General features: G+C 52.3%; 1 protein-coding gene across 5 annotated transcripts in view; it reads left to right on the forward strand.

Moving 5' to 3' along the window:
- The window catches only part of CADM3 (cell adhesion molecule 3), a 125,737-nt gene that overhangs the window by 71,999 nt on the left and 33,412 nt on the right, over nt 1-20,326 (forward strand). For all 5 annotated transcript variants that reach the window (XM_075907116.1, XM_075907118.1, XM_075907115.1 and 2 more), the window contains 3 exons: nt 17,963-18,103; nt 18,479-18,631; nt 19,907-20,044. In XM_075907116.1, the coding sequence (XP_075763231.1) occupies nt 17,963-18,103; nt 18,479-18,631; nt 19,907-20,044 (432 nt within the window). The remainder of the gene's footprint in view (nt 1-17,962; nt 18,104-18,478; nt 18,632-19,906; nt 20,045-20,326) is intronic.

A 20,326-nucleotide genomic window follows, 5' to 3' on the forward strand; every position in this document is an offset into this window, starting at 1 on the left:
TTCCATAAACCCATTTGGGACCCATTGTTCCATATGATTTGACCTGCAGGAGTCCTCAGGCTAGGGAAGTGCCTTGTCTTTGTGACGTGCAGTATTAGTCTGGTATTAACTGAGGTATACGCTGTTTAAAATACCACTTAACCTTCTGTGTCTTGCATCCCTCACGGAGCTGCGAGCAAGTACCAAACTAAACATAGAGCGCCAGCATTCGAAGGCCAGGCTGGCAGCCCTGTTCAAGCAGCTGCTGCAACACACACAATGCTGGGAAGGCGTGTTTGCTGCTGGACTGACTGTAGAGTGGGGGGAGAAGTAGGCTGAGCCTGCACCAACCTCTCTCTACACAAGCACATGGCGTAGTGAAAGGGGTGGGCTTCAAACTCTAGCTCTGGCCTGAGCCACAACTTCAAAGCCCTGTCTACACAGCGTTTTTAGACCACTAGCACGCACCTCACTAGGCTGAGTCGATCGACCCTCCCATCTCTTGAGGCTCGTTCCCAACTGCTGTGTCACCACCCCCCCACGCGGCAGCCGCCCATGCTGCAGGTTCAGGGTTGGAGCCCTGTGGATGAAGCACGGTGGCGGGGACGTGCAGGATTGCAGGGGAGGGAGGGCAGGTTGTGGGAGGACTATCGCATAATGCAGGAGGCTGTTGACAGGATAGAATTTTTCACCCTTTTTTCCTTTTAAATAAACTTAAGAAATTCCATTTTGCAGTAAAGGCCATTAACAGGGCTTAATGCAGGACACTAATCCAAACACTTGGACATTAACAAATACTCAATTTAAGGTTGTGTGTGCCCCTTATTCTTGCCTCATGCGCTAGCCTGTCATCACACAATTACACACCCTTTCCCACCGTGCCCTGCTTTCTCAGACCACATTGGCAACTGTGGATCTGGCATTTCTTCACTCCCGTGTGTTTGACTTGCCACCAAAGTGATACTCTGGTAACATTGATTTGTTGTGTGTAATCATCACATTACACAGCAGTAACCCTTGGAGGCCTCAGAGCAGTTGGCGCCCCATTGTGCCAAGCACTGCACACACATACAGCTCACACCAGCCTCCACGCATGGAGTGCACAGTCGGAGCTGCCCGTGTACCAGGTGGCTGGGGTAGGTCGGGGAGGCAGTATCAGCACAGACTCACTGGACAGGCAGTTGTTCACCTCTCTGCCACTGCAATCCCAGCTCAGCACCTGTGTGCTGTGGTCTGTGGTTCCAGCCTGGGTGTCCGTTTGAAGAGACTGAAGGGCTCACGCAGGTTCCTTATGTCTCCCAAAGTGTCCTGTTGGGGGGTGGAGTCCTTTGCTCCCTCAGCTGGCTCCCGGGGCTCAGGACTGAGCTTCCCAGACAGGCAGAATGGAAGCCAGTGGGAGTGGACACTCCCAGTCCCAAAAGACCTGTCACTTACCCAAAGTCAACTGCACCTGAGATTTCATACCAGAAACACCACTTTTAACCAAGCCTATACTAAACTATCAAAAGGTAACCAGAGTTAGTGACAAGGTTAAAACAGGGAAACATACACTTGCAAATGAGCTATAATATTCAGTTTCAAAAAGTAACAGAAGCTTCCATAATGAGCAAGCACTATTTGTCCTAGAAAGCTAATCCAGGCTAAGCAGTTGCGAATCTAAAAGAGTGTTACAAGTAGGGGGGAGAAGAATTGTTCTCCTTGGCCTCTGAGGATAGAACAAGCAGCAATGGACTTAAACTGCAACCAGGGAGGTTTAAGTTGGACGTTAGGAAAAACTTCCTACCTGTCAGGGGGTATGTCTACACTACCACCCTAGTTCGAAGTAGGGTGGTAATGTAGGCAACCGGAGTTGCAAATGAAGCCTGAGATTTGAATTTCCCGGGCTTCATTTGCAACTCCGGTTGCCTACATTAACCACCCTAGTTCGAACTAGGGTGGTAGTGTAGACATACCCAGGGTAGTTAAACACTGGAATAAATTGCCTAGGGAGATTGTGGAATCTCCATCACTGGAGATATTTAAGAGCGGGTAGATAGACATCTATCAGGGATGGTCTAGATCAGGGGTGGGCAAAAGGGCCTCTGTGAGCCAGATGCGGCCCGCCACATGGGTGGATCCAGCCTGCGGAGGCCCTGCTGCTCCCCTGCCCCCATCAGTGTCTGGGGATGGGGAACCTGGAAGTATCTTGGCCCCGCCCCTTCCGCTTGATGTCCCAACCCTTCCTGTGTGGCCCGGGGCAAAAAATTATTGCCCACCCTTGTTCTAGATCAGTGGTCCCCAATGCAGTGCCTGTGGGCGCCATAGCGCCCGCCGGGCCATTTCTGGGCGCCCGCCGACTGATCGGGGCCGGCCCCGCCCCTGGGCGCGTGGCACAGGGGCGGTGCCAGTCCTGGGCATGCAGCACATGGGCAGCCCTACCGCCAGGTACGCGATGCAGTGCCAGCCCCGGGAGCGCAGTGTATGGGCTTCCCCGCCCCTAAGCACGCGGCACAGGAGCAGCGCTGGCCCTGGGCATGCAGCGTATGGGCTGTTCCGGCTCCGGGCACGCGGCGCATGTGCGGCTCTGCCCCTGGGCGCATGTGCGGCCCTGCCCCCAGGTGCCCCGGTGTGTGAAAGGCCCTGCCCCCGGGCGCCCAGCAACCCCAAAAGGACCTCTGTTCTAGATGGTGCTTGGTCCTGCCGTGAGAGCAGGGGACTGGAGTTGATGGGCACATCTACACAGCAGGGCTAAATTTGAAATAAGCTATGCAACCTTGAGCTACGCTAATTGCGTAGCTTATGTCAAAATAGCTTATTTTGACTTTTGGCGCTGTCTACACAGCAGTTTATTTCAAGATAGAACACTCTTCCCCCGACTTCCCTTATTCCTACAGGAGTCAGAGTAAGCAGTCCTCCAGCTCAACATTATTTTGACATTATGTCAAAATAACTGCTTGTCTGTAGTTATTCTTTGTTATTCTGAAATCATTCTGCTGTGTAGACATAGCTGATGATCTCTTGAGGTTTCTTCCAGTGCTAGTGTGTTCTATGGTTCTATCTCTTGCTTATGCCCAGAAAGCCTGGCCTCTAGAGGCCATAGAGATCCATTTTCTTCTTGTTAGGGGTTTCTACCCCTCTCCTTGCTTGTACTCCTACTGCAAAATCAGCTGATGGAAGGAATTCACTTTCATGAGTCATCTTCGTCAGGAGAAGGCAGAACCTCCAAAGTCTTCTGTCCTCTTTGTTGTCCCACAATATTCTGTCTGGTGTCAGTCAACCTTTCCTGTTGTATAGGATTGAATGCCTTCTGTTGGACATCAGCCCTTCATGCTAATTAATGACTCTCTCTTGTCTAGGGATTTACATGGTCACAGAGGCTCACAATACAACCACTCAAATATTACCGTACAGTATGGGGCACAGATGTTGCAAGGGAGATGTATGTAGGCACGTTCATCTCACAAGTGTCCAATAATGTCTAAATACATCCTTCTAACATACAGATGAGCCAGGCTTGTTCCAGCTGTTTTCCCCTGGAGACGATGGCGTGGCCTGTCATCTGGTCTGCCGATGTCACAGATACAATATGAAATTACAAATACCAATAGCCAGCCAGCTAAACTGACTCACACCCTTCAGTGAGTCTCTGAGGTGCCTGGCTCCTCTGGAACATCCACATCGCTTCTGTCAGGAGACAGCAGGGCCCTTTGCTCTGGTTGTGCCACATCCTGAGTCTCTGTTGTCTGACCGTGCTGTGATTGGTGCAGAGTCATTCTTTTGCTTAAGAGGGTCTCGGACAGGAACAATGTTCCCACTAATCTTTTCCATTGTGTGTGGAATAATGTTTTCATGTGCACCAATGTGTGTATAGATGTGCACCACCAACAAAAACTACAAACCTAGCTGTGGGTGCTCTGCTGGATGGCGTTATTTTCAGGTATCTAAAAGGGTGTCACAAGGAGGAGGGAGAAAAATTGTTCTTCCTGGCCTCTGAGGATAGGACTAGAAGCAATGGGCTTAAACTGCAGCAAGGGAGGTTTAGGTTGGACATTAGGAAAATGTTCCTAACTGTGAGAGTGGTTAAACACTGGAATAAATTGCCTAGGGAGGTTGCGGAATCTTTATCATTGGAGATATTTAAGATTACAGCTTACAGGGGACACTGCCCTACACCCTTTGCCCCCCTTCCCCTCCCTCCTGGGATTTGGAGAAGGTGATGCCTGCTCCTCTGTAGCGTGTGTCCATCCAGGGTGACAGCCTCCGAACATAGCAGCGTAGCCCCTGGTGACCTGCCCTCCCCCACTGCTGTTGGTGTCCATTGTTCCCCCTCATAGCGGCACGTGGCCTCATTTTCAAGAAGTGGGACGGCAGCTCCTAGGACTAAATCATACGGAGGTTTTGTTTGGTCTGCTCTGCCTCTCCATGCAGCTGCGAGTCCGCAGCCCCTCTGACCTCACTCCCTCGCAGTGCAGGCATTCTGCTTTCAATTTGCAGTGGAATAGCATGTCAGCAGGCGATAACGGCAGGCTTCCGTGGTGCCATGCTGTAATTTAACAGTGCTAACCAGGGATCAACGTCTGACTCCATCGCTTCTTGCCGCAGGCGCTTGATTATTTTGACACTGCTTGTCGCCAGCACATTGGATTGGAGGTCATGGGGACTAGCTGTTACATGTCCAAACTGCACTGCAAGCTCCTTAAACTCATGCCCACTCAGCTGCAGCCCCTTGCCGTCCGTTGCTTTCTCCAGTATGCGGTGGGGAGTAAAACCAGATGTGATGTGCACAGCCACCTTTTTGGCGGTAGCATCTTTCAGTTAGGCTGTCTCAGGGAGGTGGGAATAATACCTCTGTGGGGGTATGTCTACACTAGCTCGTTAGTTCGAGCTAGGTAGGCAAATGAGGGCTACCGGAGTGGCAAATGAAGCCCAGGATTTAAATATCCCGGGCTTCATTTGCATGTTCCCGGGCGCCACCATTTTTAAATCCCCCTTAGTCCGAACTAACTGCTACACGCGGCAGTTAAACGTTAATTCGAACTAACTCCTTAGTTCGAATTAACTGTTACTCCTCGTGGAATGGGGGAACTCCGGTTGCCCTCATTTGCCTACCTAGATCAAACTAACGAGCTAGTGTAGACATACCGTAAGGGAACTGTCGGCCCCTTTCTAAACACTTCCGTGGGTTTGGCTGGCTAGCCACAGTGCCAAAAGAAAAGTGAAAGGTTGATGAGAAATCAGGGCCTCAAGACTGACAGCTTCCAGGACAAATGAGGAAAGGCCAATGCTTTAGGACAACCTAATTGACAGGGCAGGCAGGCTAATGAGGGGGTCAGGAACTGGGCGTGGGGAGGTCCCGTCCTTTGTGTGAGATGGATTTGCCTGGGTTAGACAGAGCGGGACTCAACGAAGAAGACAGCAGAGGCCTGAGCTGAGCTGGGAAGCAGAGTTGTGCCAGCCAGAGAGAGCACCTGAGACACAGCAGAGCCATGCTGGAAGGGGAGCGGCAGCCAGAGATCCTGAGACACAACCCAGAGAGCGGAGCCTGGGACACGACACGGGGAGCTGATCCATGCTGGGAGCAGGGCTGTAGCCGCGGAGCCAGAGGGGCCAGAGAAGCAGGCCAGGAGCTGGAGGCTGTGCAGCAGAGAGCGGAGCAGTCTGGAGCTGTGTGCGGGGAGCAGCTGGGAGAGAAAGGGGGATCTGGTTAGAGGCCCAGCGCAGGGAGACACCACCAGCCAAGAGGCCTTGCAGGCCAGACTTAGGGCATGTCTACACTAGGAAACTATTTTGAAATTACTTCAATCGACTTAACTCCTGATTTAACAAAATCGAAATAGTGTGTCCTCCCTACGAGGAAGCCTCGAAATGAGTCTGAGGCAGTCTAATGTGGACGCGCCACCTCGACTTAGAGCCCCAGGAAGCACTGGGGAGTAATTAGTTTGAACAACTCTGGGGAGTCGTTATTTCCAAATAGCAGCTGTCATGCAGTGCGGGGGAGTCACCAGGCCCTGCACCCCCATCTGCAGTCACATGTGACACTCAGCCAGCAGGTAGAACAGACGGTTTATTGGCTCACAGGGACACAGCGTAGCTCAGACTTCTTGTTACAGGAACCAGGAGCATTCAATACAATCCATCTTCGGGAAAAGGGGGCCCAGAGTCCCCGCTCCGGCCCCGCAGGCCAGCTAGGCTCCCTTCTCCCCCAGCCATCCCAAAACTAACTCACACTCACAGTCACTGCTCACAGCCCCCCCAGGCAGCCCTGCCTCCTGCTTTGTCCTGCTTCCAGGTCCAAGGTGTTAGTTGCTGTCACCTGGTCCTCAGTATGTGAGAGACTGATTTACTTCCACACTGAGCCATTCCCAGCCTTCCCCTCCTCATGCAGATAGTGCTGCAATGCCCAGGGAAACTGAGGCACACCCACCCACCGAGTTACTCCAGAACAGCAGAGGACAGTGGAATCACATAAAGCACAACAAAGCCAACTGAGTGAACACAAATCAGAGTGAATACGGTGACTACGGGAGCCAGCACAGTCCCCACTAGGTGACAGCAGCACTGGAGCATCCACACGACTGCCAGCCAGAGTTATTTTGAAATAACTATTTCAAAGTAAGCGTTATTCCTTGAGAAAAGCTGGGGTACCGATTTTGAAGTAAGTGGCTCATTATTATATCTAGGTCATCTTTACCCATACACGGACTATGCAGCTGTGTAGGGGCACCACTGGGTTTTAAAGCCCATCCACCCACTTTTTCCTTGTCCTGTTCTGTGGCTCTGCTTCCTCCGGAGAGGATCTAGTTAACTTAAAAGTGAAAAGCCATGCCAGAGCGATGAGCAGCACATTGAACCTGCGACAGAGCTATGCAAGGGGCAATGAAGTCATTTCCCAGGCATTTGCCAACCCCAGGTAGGTCCTGTCAGCTTCTGAATTTACTGGGTTAGTCAACAGGACCCGAGTTTAAAATTTGCTTTAAAAATATTTCATGGGTGTGTTGCTGAAAAAAAATAATCATCATTCCCATCCTCTCCCCACTCCTCTCGCCCCTCCCTGGCTGCTGATGGGCATCGGGGCAGAAGTTCAATAGTACTGCATAGAGCCTCATAAATCCTAAAGGTGGCCCTGCTTGGAGGGGGATTGTAACCCCAACTTGGCAGCGGGGGGTGTCTTGACACTGGGGAGAAGGGTCCTGCCACCCAGAGCAAGCATCCGACCCAGCAGCACAGTCGGGGCCTGAGAGGAGAACTTAAGAACGGCCATACTGGGTCAGACCAAAGGTCCATCCAGCCCAGTATCCTGTCTGCCAACAGTGGCCAATACCAAGTGCGCCAGAGGGAGGGAACACAACAGGTAATCCTCACGTGATCCATCCCCTGTCACCCACCTCCAGAGAAACAGAGGCTAGGGACACCATTCCTACCTATCCTGGCTAATAGCCATTGATGGACCTAACCTCCATGAATATATCTAGCTCTTCTTTTAACCTGTTAAAGTTCTAGCCTTCACCGCATCCTCTGGCAAGGAGTTCCACAGGTTGACTGTGTGCTGTGTGAAGAAAAACTTCCTTTTGTTTGTTCTAAACCTGCTGCTTATTAAGGAGGCCGGGGACGTGTGAGGAATAGACTGTGAATGCCCTGACATTCCAGAGACAGATTGTGAGGCCCTGGTGCCACGGAGCGGTGGGATATGTTTTCCATTAACTTTTCCCATTTTTTCCTTATAAATTGATTGCTGTTTAATAAATTGTATTTGCTTTGAACTGTATATAAAGATCTGGGGTCAGAGAGGCGTCCAGTGCTGGGAGACCACATCAAGGTTGGGGGGTCAAGCCCGAGGAATCCTGGGCCCAGCTTTGTTAGGGTTATGAGGACTCTGCCATAGAGAGGAGTGGAAGGGGATCCCTGGAGATCAGGGAGGCCTCTGTGTAAAGGAAGTGGGAGCAGGGACTCAGATCCTTTCGCTGGCCCATTTCATCAGGGTGGTGTAGAAACAAAGAAAGTTTCCCTCAATAGCGGGACCATCCCCCCACTTACATCTAGGAGCAATACATCACATAACGTTTCCAGTCCACGCAAACAAATCTCTGCCTAGCTTGTTCCAGGGGGAGCCGTTTTTCTTGCCTTGCCAGCCTGGGATCTTTATTTTCAGAATATACAGCAAACTTTCACAGCATCCTTGATGTTGCTGTTCATTTCAGGCCAGTAGAACCAATCTCTGGCCTTTCTTTCTCAGTCTCAAAATGATCTTCATGTTGTAGCATATTTTTCTGTAACACCTTAGCATTCGCTATCGTTGTGCCTTTAAGAAAAAATCCTTCTAGTATTGAGAGCTCCTCTTGAATTGCTAAGAGGGTCTGGGAATATGCTGTCCCAGCCACCTTGAGATAATAGCCTTGATTACTTTCTATAGAGTCCACTCCTGAGCAGCTCTGGCAATCACAGTCCATATTTCATCTGAGATTGGACAGGGTTTTGTTTATCAGGATGACGTACAAAATTTACCTCTGGATTTGCTCCACTTCTCTCTTGTCAGCTGCTCTAAAGCATGTGTTCGCAGCCAGCCAGTCTCTCCAGAGGTTTTTATGCAATTTGCCTGTTATACATTTGTAACTCTGTGTGCTTGGGATGACCAGGCCCCTTTTGGAAATGGCAGTGAGTAGCTTGTAAGGTCAGTTTCAGCTCACACTGGCCCCTTGTAAATAACGTAATGAAACCCTTTGCACCCATGGACTGTGGGCAAAGCTGTCTCCTCTACTTGAGTAGATTTGACACAAGAGGAGACTTAGGGGGGATATGATAGAGGTATACAAAATCATGAGTGGTGTGGAGAAGGTGAATAAAGAAAAGTTATTTATTAGTTCCCATAATAGAAGAACTAGAGGACACCAAATGAAGTTAATGGGTAGCAGGTTTAAAACTAATAAAATAAAGTTCTTCTTCACACGGCGCGTAGTCAACCTGTGGAACTCCTTGCCAGAGGAGGCTGTGAAGGCTAGGACTATAACAGAGTTTAAAGAGAAGCTAGATAATTTCATGGAGGTTAGGTCCATAAAAGGCTATTAGCCAGGGGATAGAAATGGTGTCCCTGGCCTCTGTTTGTCAGAGGCTGGAGAAAGATGGCAGGAGACAAATCACTTGATCATTGTCTTCGGTTCACCCCCTCTGGGGCACTTGGTGCTGGCCACGGTCGGCAGACAGGATACTGGGCTAGATGGACCTTTGGTCTGACCCAGTACGGCCATTTTTATGTTATGTTCTCACCAGAACTCACTCTGGGTGGTGCTTGATTTACAAGGATACCACATCATAAGAACAGCTATACTGAGTCAGGTGACTGGTCCATCTAGTCCAGTATCATCCTGTCTTCTGACCGAGGCTGGTGTGGTAGGAAGAGAGCCTGATACATAACAGAGCTTTGTCTCAGAGGTCTGGTATCAGGCAGGACCTGCTCACAGAATCTGATATAACAGAACTACCCACTCCTAAGAAGTGCAAAGTGCAGAGTCCTCACGTGAACACATCCCAATATCAAGTGGTACCGGAACACTCTGATCTTATGGAACCAAAACCATTCCTCAAGGACAGCAGGAACATGCTGACCCCTTCTAAAAGATAAGGTCAGGATGACAGTGCATAATAGAGATGCTTTGATTAAACCAACATGTACAGTCGGTGATAACTAGCCTTGTCTAGGGGAAGTGACTATCTCAGAGGCAGTATGTAACTTGTTTCTATCAGGATATATAGCTGCATTTCCAAGGGAGTATCTTCCACTATTTGATCTGAGGAAGTGGGTCTGGCCCACGAAAGCTCATCATCTAATAAACCATCTTGTTAGTCTTTAAAGTGCTACATTGTCCTGCATTGTACATGCTTTAGTATGTCGTAAAGTCTGCCAGGCGCTATTACCGTGTGTTGTTGACAATAAACAGCTGGCCTGGTGCTTTCGTCCCTTAATGGATCTTGTGGTTATTGGGCAGTTCACTTAAGGTTTGCTGCGCTGGCAGGTTGTGCAGAGCCAGAGCAGCACACAGGGAGAACACGCAGGCAGCTGAACATCTAACCACATGGATGACGCATGACTACTGATTTGGGAAGTAAGCATGAGGTGGCTGGACAGTCAAATCACACTATAGCCGTGTTTCTCAATGACTGGTCTGTGGAGTTCCTGATCTAGTTTAGGAAGGTAATAAATCAGTCTCTCGTAGCAAAAAAATTGAAAAACTCTATATCAGTTGGATCACCTGTGTCCACATGCTTGTTAACCCACCCCCTTAAATAATTCTGATAAACAGCTAAGGGATGATTTCCTGTTACAAATGCCCTCTTGACTCTTCCCTAACACACCATATTCATTTATGTGACCAATAAGACTTTTTTCTTCTATAGTTCTCACCATTTGCACGGTGCTGAAATGGTGCTTGCCAACCAATAATTGCCAGGATCACCTGTGGAGCCTTTAAAAAATATCGGTCATCTGGTACAGAGGCAAACATAAGCTATAGACTGTACATCCCAGTTAGTATTCTTCAAGTTTCATATTTTAATTCCTTCAGAAGCCTTGAGTGAATGCGGCTGGTCCAGGTGACTTCTTACTGTTTAATTTATCAGTTTGTTCCAAAACCTCTTCTACTGATATCTCAATCTGGGATGGCTCTTCAGATTTGAACCTAAAGAAAAGGGCGTTGGTGTGTGGCGATTTCCCCCAGATCCTCTGCAGTGAAGACTGATGCCAAGAATTCATTTAGCTTCTGTGCAATGGACTAGTCTTCCCTGAGTGCTCCTTTGGTTGCTTGACTGTCTAGTGGCTACGCTGGTTGGCAGGCTTCCTGCTTCTGCTGTACTGAATACAATTCTGGCTGTTAGTTTTAGTGTCTTTTACCAGTTGTACTTCAGTTTCTTTCTAGGCCACCTTGATTATACTTTTTTGCTTGACTTGCCAGAGTTTATTCTCCTTTCTGTTTTCTTCTTTAGGATTTGACTTCCAGTTTCAAATGATGCCTTTTTGCTTCTAATCACCTCTAATGTATAAATACATTAAAAGCAAGAGGAAGACCAAGGACAGGGTAGGCCCACTGCTTAGTGAGGAGGGAGAAGCAGTAACAGGAAACTTGGAAATGGCGGAGATGCTCAATGACTTCTTTGTTTCGGTCTTCACCGAGAAGTCTGGAGGTGTGCCTAACGTAGTGAATACAAGCAGAGAGAGGGTAAGTTTAGAAGATAGGATACACAAAGAACAAGTTAAAAGTCACTTAGGAAAGTTAGATGTCAGCAAGTCACCAGGTCCTGATGAAATGCATCCCAGGATACTCAAGGAGCTGATAGAGGAGGTATCTGAGCCTTTAGCTATGATCTTTGAAAAATCATGGCAGACAGGGGAGATTCCAGAAGACTGGAAAAGGGCAAATATTGTGCCCATCTATAAAAAGGGGAATAAGAACAACCCAGGAAACTATAGACCGGTCAGTTTAACGTCTCTCCCAGGGAAGATAATGGAGCAGGTAATTAAGGAAATCCTATGCAAACACTTGGAAGGTAATAAGGTGATAGGGAATAGCCAGCATGGGTTTGTGAAGAACAAGTCATGCCAAACTAATCTGATAGCTTTCTTTGATAAGATAACGAGCCTTGTGGATAAGGGAGAAGCGGTGGATGTCATATACCTAGACTTTAGTAAGGCATTTGATACGGTCTCGCATGATATTCTTATTGATAAACTAGGCAAATATAACTTAGATAGGGCCACGATAAGGTGGGTGCATAATTGGCTGGATAACCGTAGTCAGAGAGTTGTTGTTAACGGTTCTAAATCCTGCTGGAAAGGGATAACAAGTGGAGTTCCTCAAGGGTCTGTTTTGGGACCCGTACTGTTCAATATCTTCATCAATGATATAGATATTGGGATAGAGAGTACGCTTATTAAGTTTGCAGATGATACCAAACTGGGTGGGGTTGTGACTTCTTTGGAGGATAGGGACATAATTCAAAATGACCTTAGCAAGTTAGAGAAATGGTCAGAGGTAAACAGGATGAGGTTTAATAAAGAGAAATGCAAAGTGCTCCACTTAGGAAGGAACAATCAGTTCCATACATACAAGATGGGAAGCGACTGTCTAGGAAGGAGCATGGCAGAAAGGGATCTAGGGGTCATAGTGGACCACAAGTTGAATATGAGTCAACAGTGTGATGCTGTTGCAAAAAAAGCAAATATGATTCTAGGTTGTATCAACAGGTGTGTTGTAAGCAAAACTCGTGAAGTCATTCTGCCGCTCTACTCTGCACTAGTTAGGCCTCAGCTGGAGTACTGTGTCCAGTTCTGGGCGCCACATTTCAAGAAAGATGTGGAGAAATTGGAAAGGGTACAGAGAAGAACGACAAGAATGATTAAAGGTCTAGAGAACATGACCTATGAAGCCAGGCTTCATGAACTGGGCTTGTTTAGTTTGGAAAAAAGAAGATGAAGGGGGGACATGATAGCGGTTTTCAAATATCTAAAAGGGTGTCACAAGGAGGAAGGAGAAAATTTGTTCCTCTTGGTTTCTGAGGACAGGACAAGGAGTAATGGGCTTAAAGTGCAGCAGGGGAGGTTTAGATTGGACATTAGGAAAAAATTCCTAACTGTCAGGGTGGTCAAATATTGGAATAAATTGCCAAGGGAGGTGGTGGAATCTCCCTCTCTGGAGATATTTAAGAACAGGTTAGATAGACATCTGTCAGGGATGGTGTAGACGGAGCTTGGTCCTGCCTTGAGGGCAGGGGGCTGGACTCGATGACCTCTTGAGGTCCCTTCCAGTCCTATTATTCTATGATTCTATGATTTACTCTAGCCACAGTGGTATTTTTGGGGTCCCTTTTACTTTTTAAAAGTTATTTGGTTTAGAATAGTTTCCATGCAGCTTGCAGGCTTTTCAGGCTTTTGACTGGTCCTTTTAATTGGTCCCAGAGGGGTAACCATGTTCGTCTGTGTCTGAAAACAATGAGCAGTCCTGTGCCACCTTAATCCAGGTCTATGCCAGGGCTTTATTTCAAAACAACCTCCGTTAGGTCAAATTTATAAGCAGCACGTCCACACTACCAAGCCCATTATTTCAAAATAACAGGCCGCTTATTTCAAAATCTGTACTCCTGCTTTCCTCAAGTAATAGTAGCAGTGTGGACACTCCAATGCTGCTATTTCAAAATAACTACTCCCCACAGTAATTCAAACTAATTACTCCCCAAGGTTTCCTGGAACTCTGAATTTGAGATAGTGCGCCCAACATTAATGGAGCCTGCCTCAGACTAATTTTGAGGCTTCCCCATAGTAAGGGCACACTAATTTCCATTTTGTTATTTCGGGAGTTATTACATCGATTTTAGTTATTTTGCATCCCCTGCCCATTGAACATCTCTGCACAGGCTTTCAGGTTGCAGGCTTGGGCCGCTAAGTTTGGCACACGTTTTCTTATGGTCCCCCTTCCAAGGAAGTTCTGACCCATCCTTGTCTTCTGGGGCACACCTGTTAATGATAGGCTTCACTGAGCTATGGTCTGCCTGGACTCATGACTGTGTGAAATTCTTTCCTAGCTGTGTGATAGTCATTACAGTGAAGTTACATGTTGGTTTGTTTAGCTTTAGCCAAGCAGCTGTGGGTCTTCCCAAAACTGCCTGGAGCCCTCTGGTCATTCTCTGCTACTGTTTATCTTAGTACCTTAGTACCCTATAGACCAGGGGATTGAGCCTATGGCCTAGCTCACCTTGATCCGGCCCACAAGGCTTGGGGTTCCCCCCTGCCGGGATCTCCACCAGGCAGGCACTCCAATCCCCTGCCTTCTCCTGCCCTTCTTGTCCCCTTTTCACATATATCACCCCCAGCCTGCCCTGCCCAGCCAGCAGCCTCCTCTCGCCAGGGTCATCCCGGAGTGTGTCGAGCCATTTCCAGACACTTCCCAGCGTGCACATGCACATCCATGTGTGCGGACACACCCACGCACTGACACGAGCTGTTGCTCCTTTCGGACCTGCAGGGCTAGTCGAAGTTTGGGTCCCTGGGGCTGGTCCAGCCGGGAGCAGAAATTGGCGACAGCGATTTCCGTGGGGCAGGTTTGTTTATTTCAAAGAATGTAAAAAAATGCTGTAGTCTGAAGGCAGAAGGGATCGAAAAGTGGGGAGGAGCTTCAAGCCTCTCTCACCAACAGCCCCCAAAGTTCCCCCTCTTGCTTTTTCCAGGGTCAGTCCGGGCATGTCTACCCCGCAGTGAGACACCCTCTGCTGGGCTGTGCAAGGTGACTCCGCCTTGTGAGGCTCTGGCAAAGGGGCTGTTTAATGGGGGGGGGGGTTCAGGGCTGCAGCCTGAACTCTGAGACCCTCCCACCTTGCAGCCCAGGCCCCAGCCTGGAAGTCTACACTGCAGTTAAACAGCCCCCGAGCCCAAGCACTGTGAGCCCGAGTCAGCCGGCACAGGCCGGTGGCAGGTTTTTAACTGCAGTGTAGATATATCTGCTGTTTGCTGCAGTGTCGCTGCTCCCTGGCTGCTGCGTGGCTCCCTTGCTTTTTGCCACTGCCTCTCCCTCTGTCCCATATCTGTCTGTTATCAGTTTGTGTGTGTGCTCGCGCACACACACACACACTCTCTCTCTCTCTCTCTCTCTCACTACTAGGGTTACCAGGTAGCTTCAGAAAAAATACCAGTCACACTTGATGGGGGAGGAAGGGGCTGGCCGGGAGGGCAGGGGACAGGACGGGAAGCAGGGCTGGCAGAGTGGCGGGGTCGGGGGCAGTGGGGCTGTCTGGGCGAGATGGGGAGGAGGAGAACTGTCCAGCAGGAAGCAGGGCTGGTTGGGGGGAGTGGGACTGGCCAGGGGGGGAGCAGGGAGGAGAGAAAATTGGCCAGTGGAGAGCAGGACTGACCTGGACACATGCAGATCCCAGGGTGCTGCCTGTCCCATACACGGTCCTGGCAAAGCACGAGCGAGTCCGGCTAAGGCTCCACAACGTGCTTGCACAGCGCTCAGGAGCACGGACAGGGCTTCTCCTCCTCCCCACGGCGTCACTCCTACATCAGACGCAACCAGAGGCTCCGAGTGCCGATCGCGCCCCACCTCCCAGCCACTCCCCCGCCCCTGCCAGGCTTCCATCGGGCGCCCAGCCGGAAAACCAGAAAATACCGGACATTGCACATGTCTGGTATTTTCTGAAATTTTTACCGGACAGAGGGCCCCAAAACTGGACTGTCTGGTTGAATACCGGACACCTGGCAACCCTACTCACCACTCAGCCAAACCTGGACCTCGGCCCACTCAGTCCAAACTCCTGTCCATCCGCCATCTCCGGGCCGGGGAGCCCAGCCAACACCTCCTGACCGTTAATTAACTGGGGGAATAGCTTAGTGGTTTGAGCATTGGCCTGCTAAACCCAGGGCTGTGAGCTCAATCCTTGAGGGGGCCATTTAGGAATCTGCAGCAAAATCTGTCAGGGCAGGGGACTGGACTCAATGACCTGTCAAGGTCCCTTCCAGCTCTATGAGAGGCTTATATTAAGGGAGGTGTTCATTCACACCCATTTCAAAGGGGTTTTAACTCAACCCGGAGCAAATTTTCACCCAGTCCCTAACGGACTCTGATACACCCCCCCCACTCTACAAAACACAGATCTGTGCACAAACATACATACATGTGTGCAGACACACTTTACATGTGTGCTCACGCACCCCCCTTATGCTCACCCATCTTAAGTGCTTTCACACAGACCCTGGGCTGTAACCGCCGCAGGCGAAGGAAGCGGCATCTGACGCGCCCCGTGTGCTCCAGCCTGCACTCCTGGCAGCAGGGCGCTTTGCCACAGGGGCAGAGGCAGCGCCCGGCTCCCTGCCCAGCATGGGTCACTGCCGAGGGCCTGCTCTGCACAGCGCTGCGTGGGACCCTCTGCGCAGTCAGCACGGTCACAAGCCTGGAGAATGCCCCAGCTGGCTGCTGAGCTGGCTGCTGGCTCTGCTCCCTGCAGCAGCCTCCAGAACTGCTGGGCTTGCTGAAGCCAGCTGGGCGCTGGGCCAAGGCAGCCAGGGGACCCAGGCACCCTGAGAGGGCAGGGGAGACACAGGCCTGGAGCAGGAAGTTCCTCCCTAGGTATTCAGCCTACACCAGCGTCCTGCCCCCACCTGGTACCTGTGGGGAGAGAGAACATGGTGGGCAGCCTCGGCCATCCCCCATTGTCCTCCTTTCCCTGAGCTTTGGGCTGGCATGTCTTTGCCCATCACCCAAAAGGGGCCATTTGCCCTGATGCATCAGACATTCTCCCAGGGCCTCCTGAAGCCCTGTGGGCTGAGCCAGTCTTTCCCCCTACCTCCTCCTGCGTGGCTGGAGCCATGCCCACCACTTGAGCTGATTAAGTTCATTGCATCCGTCTGTCCTGCCCAGAGTGAGGGACAAATCCAGATGGTCCAGGCTCTCCACCCTGGGTGGGGGATTCACACTGCACCAGGCTGTCCCTGGCAGGTGGGGGATTTTCACTGCACCAGGTTGTCCCTCGTGGGTGGGGATTCACACTGCACCAGGCTGTCCCTCGTGGGTGGGGATTCACACTGTACCAGGTTGTCTCTCGTGGGTGGGGATTCACACTGCACCAGGCTGTCTCTCGTGGGTGGGGATTCACACTGCACCAGGCTGTCCCTCGTGGGTGGGGATTCACACTGCACCAGGCTGTCCCTCGTGGGTGGGGATTCACACTGTACCAGGCTGTCTCTCGTGGGTGGGGATTCACACTGTACCAGGCTGTCTCTCGTGGGTGGGGATTCACACTGCACCAGGATGTCCCTCGTGGGTGGGGATTCACACTGCACCAGGCTGTCCCTCGTGGGTGGGGATTCACACTGCACCAGGCTGTCTCTCGTGGGTGGGGATTCACACTGCACCAGGCTGTCCCTCGTGGGTGGGGATTCACACTGCACCAGGCTGTCCCTCGTGGGTGGGGATTCACACTGCACCAGGCTGTCTCTCGTGGGTGGGGATTCACACTGCACCAGGCTGTCCCTCGTGGGTGGGGATTCACACTGCACCAGGCTGTCCCTCGTGGGTGGGGATTCACACTGCACCAGGCTGTCCTTCGTGGGTGGGGATTCACACTGCACCAGGCTGTCTCTCGTGGGTGGAGATTCACACTGCACCAGGCTGTCCCTCGTGGGTGGGGATTCGCACTGCACCGGGCTGTCCCTGGCAGGTGGGGGATTTGCACTGCACCAGGCTGTCCCTGGTGGGTGGGGATTCATACTGCACCAAGCTGTCTCTGGCAGGTCCAGGATTTGCAGTGTAGCAGGCTGTCCCTGGCAGGTGGAGGATTCGCACTGCACCAGCCTGTGCCTGGTGGGCTCATGAGCTGAAGTCCCAGTTGCCCTCACCAGTTCTGACCTTCGTGCTGGGTGCAGGGTGCCTCACAGGCAGAAGACCTGTGGAAAGGCCACAGCTATTAATCGGGATCTGCTCCATGCGGATGAGGCCAGTGAGCCCGAGAGGGAGGGGTGAATGACCGGCCTAGTGCTGACTCCGCACCCAGTCCACATGACCTGTCCCGCTGTGGGCATGTGCCCTGGAAAAGCACCCGGCAGCTGCTAGCCGGGGGTGGGCGGGAGCGTGAGCCAGGCACAAGAGGAAAAAGGCTCTTTGTGCAGCCCGTGGGAGTGGAGTGCTTACAGCCCAGGCTGCGTGCTGGGGCTGCTGGCCAGGGGCTTTCGGCTCCCGCCAGGCAAAAGAGCAGAGGCGGGATGAGATGAGAACTTGGGGCCGTGACCCCAGGGACTGGGCTGTCTGGAATGTGCCTCTCCAGGCCCAGGCAGGGACATGCTGAGGGTCATCCGGAGGCCAGGATCCCTCCCCCATCTGGCCACGTTCATCCAAGCACACACGGGGAGGGGGCCGGGCCCAGGCATACAGGGCAGGAGCCCGGGGTTCTGGGGCAGAGGTATTGCCCAGCCCATGGTGGGGCCTGCAGCAGGAGGATCAGCCCAAGCTGACGCCTCACGGTTTGTCCCCAGAGAGCCAGCCCACGACATCCGATGAGACGGTGGCGGTGGGTGGCACCGTGGTGCTGAAGTGCAAGGTGGAGGATCCCGACGACTCCTCACTGCAATGGTCCAACCCTGCCCAGCAGACCCTCTACTTTGGGGAGAAACGAGGTACCACCCGGGGAAACCCCACATGGGCCTGGAGGGCCCCTGCTTTCCTCTCCCCGGGCCTCAGTTAGCCTGGTGGGAGGGGAACAGGGTCAGAGAGGAGGGGTGAGAGGGAGCCATAACCCAAAAGGGGGGGAGAGAGCCCCATGAATCAGGGGAAGGGGAAGTAGTCACTACGAGGTGGGGGAAGGGGAAGCAGTGCCCCACCAGGGAGGGGGAGGGGAAGAAGTGCCCCACAAGGCAGGGGGAGGGGGAGCAGTGCCCCACGAGGCAGAAGGGGAGGGGGAGCAGTGCCCCACGAGGCAGAAGGGGAGGGGGAGCAGTGCCCCATGAGGCAGAAGGGGAGGGCATCGCTAACTCCTCTTGCTCTGGCCCCAGCGCTCCGGGATAACAGGATCCAGCTGGTGAAGTCCACACCCAACGAGCTGACCATCAGCATCAGCAACGTGGTGCTGGCGGACGAGGGCGAGTACACCTGCTCCATCTTCACCATGCCTGTGCGGACAGCCAAGGCCCTCGTCACAGTGCTAGGTGAGGGCTCGGGACACGCTGGGGCTGGGTGGGGGCCCAGGGCCCAGTGAGCGTGAGCCTGGCCTGGCAGCAGCCCAACACCCTTCTCCGCAGCTCCTGGTGCCAGACAGGTGGGGTCCCCCCCTGTCACTGAGGGGCAAGGGCCCTGGTAACGGCCCCTGGGACTGTCCTGGGCTCCCTTGCAAGCTGCAGGGCCTGGAGTCTCCTCCCAGCCCAAGTCGGAGCCACCTGCACCCACTTCACAGCCAGCTGGGGCTCCAGGTCTGGGCATGGCCACGAGGCCAAGCCTCTCTGCATGTCTCAGTGGCTGGGCAGACAGACACCCCTGTCAGTCTGTCTGTGTATGTGTCTGTGAGTCTGTCTGTGCCTGTGTCTCTGTGACTGGCCACGCGGCCGCTCCTGTGTGCTCGTGTGTGTCCATGTGTCCGTCTGGGCGTCTGCATGTCTGGGTGTGTCTGTGTTTGTCTGTGTGTTTGTGTGCGCAGCTGCATGTTTGTGCATCTTGCGGTGTCCGTGCACCTGCATGTGTCTGCTTGTGTTCGAGTGTGTCTGTGGGTCGGCCTGTACCTGTGTGTCTCTGTGGCTGGGCGTGGACACTCCTGTGGGCCTGCGTGTGTGTCCACGTGTCCCTCTGTACATCTGCATGTCCACTTATCTGGGCATGTCTGTGTGTGTCTGCATGTTTGTGTGTCAGTGTGTCTACATGTCTGAATGTGCCCATGTGTCTGGGCATGTCCGTGTGTCTTTGTCTGTCTGTCTGTTGTCTATGAGGCTGTGCATCCATGTGTGTCTCTGTGACTGGGCGAGTGGACACCCCTGTGTGCCCATGTGTCTGTGTGTGCCCATGTGTCCGTGTGTACATCTGCATGCTTGTGTGTCTGGGCATATCCATGTGTCCATCTGTGTGTCCATTTGTCTGTGCATGTGTCTCAGTCTACGTGTGCCTGTGTGTCTCTGGAATTGGGTGTGAGGACTCCTCTGTATGCTTGTGCATCTGCACCTGCCCGTGTGTCTGTGTGTCTGTGTCTGTCTGTTTGTGCATCTGTCTATGTGTCCGTGTGTTTGTGTCTGCCCCTGCTTGTTTGTGTGTCTGCGTATGGCCCTCTGTCTGTCCATTTTTATGCATGTGCATCCATGTGCCCTCCTGTGTGTGTCCGTCTGCCTGCCCTTTTCTCTGTGTCTGGGCCTGTGCCTGCCCATGCTCGGGAGCCATCAGGAGGGCAGCTCGAGTGCAGAGGGATGAGACAAGCTCTGTTTCTTTCCCTCTCCCCCCAGGAGTCCCCCAGAACCCTCAGATCTTTGGCTACGAGCTGCCCATCCGAGAGACAGAGATGGCCCGGCTGACATGCAGATCCTCCGGCAGCAAGCCAGCTGCTCAGCTCCGCTGGAAGAAAGGCAACAAGGAGCTGCAGGGTAGGTGCTGGCTACAAGGCACCCTGGGAGCCCAGCGCTGCGGTAGCAGCGTCAGAGCCTGAACCTGGCAGCTTGGGCCACAAGTGCAGGAGGGAACCTGGCCCTGCTCCGTAAAAAGCTGAGGCTGCCTCAGCCGAGTCTCAGGGGCTTTAGCAGCCTGCAGGGGGGTGGCAGCTTAGCAAAGATCTTTTTCGGGGGCTGAGCCTGCACAGAAGGGGCTGCCCTCCCCCTCCCCGGGCCTGGAGTGGGCAGAGCTCAGACAGGCCGAAGAAGAGAACACAC

Source organism: Pelodiscus sinensis, chromosome 24, assembly GCF_049634645.1.
Source record: "Pelodiscus sinensis isolate JC-2024 chromosome 24, ASM4963464v1, whole genome shotgun sequence".
Taxonomy (NCBI): Eukaryota; Metazoa; Chordata; order Testudines; family Trionychidae; genus Pelodiscus; species Pelodiscus sinensis.